General features: G+C 44.4%; 1 protein-coding gene across 3 annotated transcripts; it reads right to left on the bottom strand.

The window, feature by feature from the left end:
* Positions 1 to 1,928: 1,928 nt before the first annotated feature.
* Positions 1,929 to 4,315, bottom strand: LOC125531364 (acireductone dioxygenase 4-like). Of its 3 annotated transcripts, none has more exons than XM_048695779.1 (6): positions 4,080 to 4,315; positions 3,916 to 3,988; positions 3,528 to 3,659; positions 3,088 to 3,182; positions 2,745 to 2,984; positions 1,929 to 2,238 (listed from the first exon to the last, which is right to left on the bottom strand). In XM_048695779.1, exons 1-6 carry the CDS (start codon positions 4,089 to 4,091, stop codon positions 2,107 to 2,109), a joined length of 684 nt encoding a protein of 227 aa, XP_048551736.1. In that variant the 5' UTR covers positions 4,092 to 4,315; the 3' UTR covers positions 1,929 to 2,106. The 3 variants fall into 3 exon arrangements, with proteins under 3 accessions (XP_048551736.1, XP_048551735.1, XP_048551734.1); XM_048695777.1 differs by having other exon boundaries at positions 2,054 to 2,282; XM_048695778.1 differs by lacking the exon at positions 3,528 to 3,659 and having other exon boundaries at positions 4,080 to 4,314.
* Between the last annotated feature and the right edge of the window lie 1,035 nt (positions 4,316 to 5,350).

Genomic DNA, 5,350 nt, shown 5'->3' with positions numbered 1-5,350 from the left:
CCCCCACCCCTATCATATCCTCGACATGGCACTCTTCCAGCACAAGCTATACGTCCTCACCGCAGCAGTCGTCGGTGCGTACCACTACTACAAGTCTACAACCCTCTCCGGCTGCGTCTTTATGCCATGGACATCGTCGATGGCAACCATGTCAACGTGCAACGCGTGTTCATGAGGCCGCAGGACGACGTCGACCGATGGCACCGCGGCGGCCCTCGCCACTTCCTGGTCGCCTCCGGCGACCGGCTGTTGATGGTGAAGCAGACAAGCCCGTTGCTCATGCGGCTTGGTTCGAGGTCCTGGAGGCGGCAGACATCAGCGGCGGCGGCCTAGGGCGGTGGAGAGACGTCGAGACGCTCATGGGGCGCGCTCTCTTCGTCAGCGAAGGCTGCTCCGAGTCGCTCCCTGCCGGAGACGGCAAGCACGGGGGAGCTCGACAAGACTGCATCTACTTTCTCAAGGAGCATAACAATTATGGTGGAAGGACGAGCGCCCTCTACTCTGGGGTTTACGACATGAGACGAGGGACGGTGTCCCCCTTGCCGGTGGACACGGTGGTGCCACATGACGGATCATTGACCGCGACTTGGTTTTTCCCTCCTGATTCTTGAGTTAAGATGTATGTATGGGTAGTTGGGTACAAAGTTCATGCTCATGCATAACCATACTTAACTTTTGCACTGTCAAGAAAATTTTGCTCTGTGTTGATCTGAAGTACTTTCTCTATTCACTTTTATAAGACTTTGAACACATTTCGGACAATGTGCAAAACAACCTATTTTGAATTGTTTGAAACGACTTACAAAAGTGAACGGAGGGAGTATTACTCATTTATTCGAAGTTAGAAGAATTAGATAATCTCTTTGAACAAAGTTTTTTATATGAAAGTTAGAAGAATCAGATTAACTGGCCGATATTTGTTCAAATTAGAGATAATCTCACATATAGCCTCGGGAACCAGAAAGCATAGGAGCAGATGTTGGCGATATGTCGCTTCATCAGCCAAGTGAGGAAAAGGAGTGGATGAGGAAGATTTGACCAACCTTCTACTTAGTCCTAGGATCATAGATTGATGTGTGGATTGAAGAATTACTGCCCGGTTAATGCAACTACTAATTATAATCTGAATACAAAGATTTATAATCAAAACTGGGTTTAAGCAGTTGAGAATTTGATACAGCAGCAAAAGCAGAGCATCTGAAGGAGGCTGGAGTATGTAATACTGAGTGCTGATTTTGTTCTTCACATGAACGTAAAATGCATGATTGGTTTTGAGAAATAGTTTTATGGATGTTTTTGATATCTGCATCTCTCCTGAGCTGCTTGTAGTAGAAACAAATTAGTTGGTGCGGTTTCCTTATACCCTTCCCACCTCCCCATTTTTCGGTATAGCTAAATGTGGGTGAAAACCGTTTCCATCGTGTTCTGCCTATCGACCATTATCCACCTGAGATGAGGGACAAGTTGCCTTAATCCACAGCCTGAGGCCACACGAATTTTCAGAGAATCGCCGGGATTAGAACAACCTTATGGATAATGAGGGAGCATCCCAAAGTGAAACATGATGATGTCGAACACACACACACACACACACACACACACACACATGCACTCCTGCACACAGGAAGGGAGGGGGTGCACGATATTGTGAAATATACTCCCTCTGTCCCAAAATAAGTGTCGCTGAGTTAATGTAGGGAATAGTTTTTCTCGTGCTTATCAAATAATATTATGCTTTAATCAATGTGTATATAAACAATTTTCTTCTTCATAACTGTCAAATGCCCTGTCCAAATAAAACACATTCAACAAGTTATATCGCCATATGTGCAATTGAGGGCGATGGAAAGCTTGGAAGGGGGCAGAGATAATGTGCAGAAGAAGAAAATGCCACGAGAATTATAAACATATATGTTTGACACGATAAGTGTTGAACCACTGAATATTTATGCTCCTGTTGCAACGCATGGGGAATTACCTAGTCAATAATAACAAGTACGTAGCATGTATGTTGGTTTCAAGATTACAACATGGTTTCATCCAAGTGTATGTATATGTCCATGGGTGGTTATAATACATACATAGCCGAGGAATCACAAACAAACTTCAGTGTGCTGCCAGAGCAAGACCAGCATTGTCGTCTGTGAGCCTCTTCACATACTCTTGCCGCACCGGATGGTCCTCCTGAGGCCGGTTGTGCGCGGTCCAGACTGGCTCTCCCAGGAAGAGCCTCATGAGCTGTGCACGACGAGGCATCAGAATGATAAGGATCCAGTTGATATCTGATGCAAGATAGAGCTTCTAAATATATACATTATGTCTCATTAATTACTTATAGATGTTGTTTAACAACACAGTTCTTTAATTACCGGCTGAAAATGAACCCTGTTTCTGCATCCTACGAGAGCAAACCTTTCTGCTTAACTTGAATGCACTATCCAGATTGGCAAATTTGTGTTGCCAGTTCAATATTTTGTTCTTTTTTCCTTTTTGGTCCTCACCAAGCAGCATTACATTAAGAATTAATTGTCAACCATCTTGTTGATCAAAAGATCTGTTTTGCTACTTGTGATTCTTTTTCGGTGGTTCTACAGATGTCCTCTAGTCTAGTGCCTAAATCATGTTTTCATTGAGCTTGGTTGACAAAACAGATTCATATTTCTATGCAAAATGTGATGCAAAAAGTAATCACTGCAACAGCTCTTTATAGCAGTAATAAACACAAAAAGATTCCCAATCAGTACCTTCACATGGTTGGCGGCGTCGAGGGTGAACCGATGATAAATTCCAGCCGGCAGCACAATCATATCCCCTTCTTTTATCCAGATCCGAACCCATTTGTCATCCTTGTCGCGCACATCAAAGTACCCACCGCCTTCCAAGCAGTAGCGGATCTCTTCCTCGGCATGCATGTGCTCTGTGAAGAAGTTCTTCAGCTTCTCCTCAAAGTTCGCTAACTTTCCAGGACATATATCGAGATAATCCTTCAGCAAGTGATGCATGTGCAATACTGTCAGATTACATACACAAGGTGTGCACGGTTAAAGAGAAGCAAAGAGGGACTGAGAGTTGGTGGGGGTCGCAAACCATGTAGTTGTATCCTCTGTCTTTGCGGATCTTCGCTAGCTCTTCCTCACTTTCAGACTTCTTTGGGTCCAAATGCCAGTATAACACACCAATCTCTGAAAGAAAACAGGGCAAGTGTTGGAAGCTGCTTAGCAAAGTATGTCAGATAGAGGAACCGAGCCCAGCTTCTAGATGCCTTGTTTACGGAAAAGTGGATTCAGATACCGGGCCGCTTTTCAAAATAATTCAAAATGATATTTTCAAAGCTAAATGAGAACTGAACATTCGCTTGTTCTACTCGCCTTATTAGTCAGGTATCCACTCCCAGCAGTTACTTCTTCTTTTTTTCGAAAAGGGGGAATTCCCCGGCCAGCAGTTACTTCTTTGGGTGAGGAACATAAATTGTATAGTTCGAATCGACAGAGGATAATCAAGAACGTTGACAAGTTCATTTTTCTAACCGATCTCTCGAAGTGGCAATTGCCTCAACTGCAGGATGCCAGTCACACATATAACAAGTTTGCAGGTAGCAGCACATGGTTTGCTCAGGAAACACGGGGTAATCAACTTTCCAATTTTAAAGTGACAAGTTCCTGTCATTTCAGATGCAAATCAGCATAGGGAAAGGGATGAAAACTACTCGACGAATACTGAATAGTCACCCTCTGTTTAAGCAGTTACATGAGGGCGTCGTTATCTAAAAGAGCTGGCTAAGGCCACGACATCCAACCAATAAAAGCTTATATATAGCCAAAAGAGACATTTTTAACCCAAACAAATGGGGGGCACATGAACAATCCAAGAAACTGAGCCAGCAACGAGAGAAGTTGCAAGGATCATCATTCGCACCTTGGAGCTTGGAGAGAGGCAGGAGCTCCTTGTGGTTGTCGAGGTCCTCGCCGTCCTCCCCAACCATCCACACCTGATCCAAGAACCAAGAGCAGGCGCAAATCAGATACAGAGAAGATAGAATTCATATCGATTCCAAGAGAAATCATCCTGCCTGCCCGTACCTGAAGAGCCATGTTGAACGGAACGAATGGAGGAAACCAACCCAGCAGCTCGTTTGATTGGCTTGTGCTCTGAGTGCTTCCAGTTCCAGGGGGTTCTTTCTTTTCTACGGAAAAATGGTGAAGCAGGATGATTATTAGCGGTAGGTTCGAGATTCCCCTCTCTGGTTTTTGTCTGCGTGCACTGTGTGGCCGTGTGATTGATTGTGGTAGCGAGAAGAGAGAGCCACAGAGGATCCTGATCTGATCTGGAGAGCTGATGATGTCAGGCGTGAGGCTATCGACTTTGATTTTTCCTTGAAGGAGATCTCAGCCGGCTGTTCACGAGATTGGCAATCCAATGAGCAAGAGCACTTTAGCAGAGTCCTCGTATCAAAAAAGAAAAAGAAAAATAAATTAGATGTCGTTTCTTCCTCCAAATAAATCGGTCTAGCACATTCCCTATTCCGTTCTCCGTCGTAATATTGTTTTTTGGATACAAGGACTCTGCTACAGTGTAGGCTGACGGATCAGGATCACAGATACTCCCTCCGTCCAAAAAAGCTTGTCCCTCAAATGAATGAATCTAGCACCAAGTTAGTGCTAGATACATCCATTTGAGAGATAAGCTTGTGACAAGTTTTTCCGGATGGAGGAAGTAGGTTGTTGGACATATCGCCCAAATAGACAAGCCGGCCATAGTCTGCTCATGCAGGACTATTTGATACAGTACCAAATTCTACGTACCCATGCTAGTCTATTCCGTCGACAGTTTCCGCATGTCACAACGGTTGTTGCATCACATCACCGATGACTTGAGTATTAATGAATTGTTTTTCACGCAACAGAGGAATGCCACCGGTCTGCTGGGTCCTTTTTTGTTTTCACTATTACCCATATGGCGCTCCTACAAATATGATAGGTGCCTATATTCGGATGAGCAAAGATACAATCATAAAGTGCGTGAAAGTGTTCATTGATGTTGTGAGGTTTATGGAGCTTAGTATTTTTGAGGAGCACCTAATGCCAAGGTCACGGCGAGGCTTTCAGCAATCAGTGAAGCAATTGGATGCCTAGGGGTGCTTGGGAGCATTTATTGTATGCATTAGAGGTGAAGAATTTCCTACCCTCAAAAAAAAAAAGAGGTGAAGAATTTCCATGCAACATGACACGGTCTGTTCATTGGGCATTGCCGATCTGACATAAAAAGCTGACCAGAAATGATGACCTACCACCCGCAAAGTGAAGGGGCCAAAGGAGCAACGACATCGTCGTCGCCGCCAAAGTGGATGTCG

This window comes from Triticum urartu, unplaced genomic scaffold, assembly GCF_003073215.2.
Source record: "Triticum urartu cultivar G1812 unplaced genomic scaffold, Tu2.1 TuUngrouped_contig_6985, whole genome shotgun sequence".
In the NCBI taxonomy this organism is placed as follows: Eukaryota; Viridiplantae; Streptophyta; class Magnoliopsida; order Poales; family Poaceae; genus Triticum; species Triticum urartu.
Note: the sequence above shows the minus strand (reverse complement) of the source record. Positions and strands in the feature narration are given on the sequence as shown.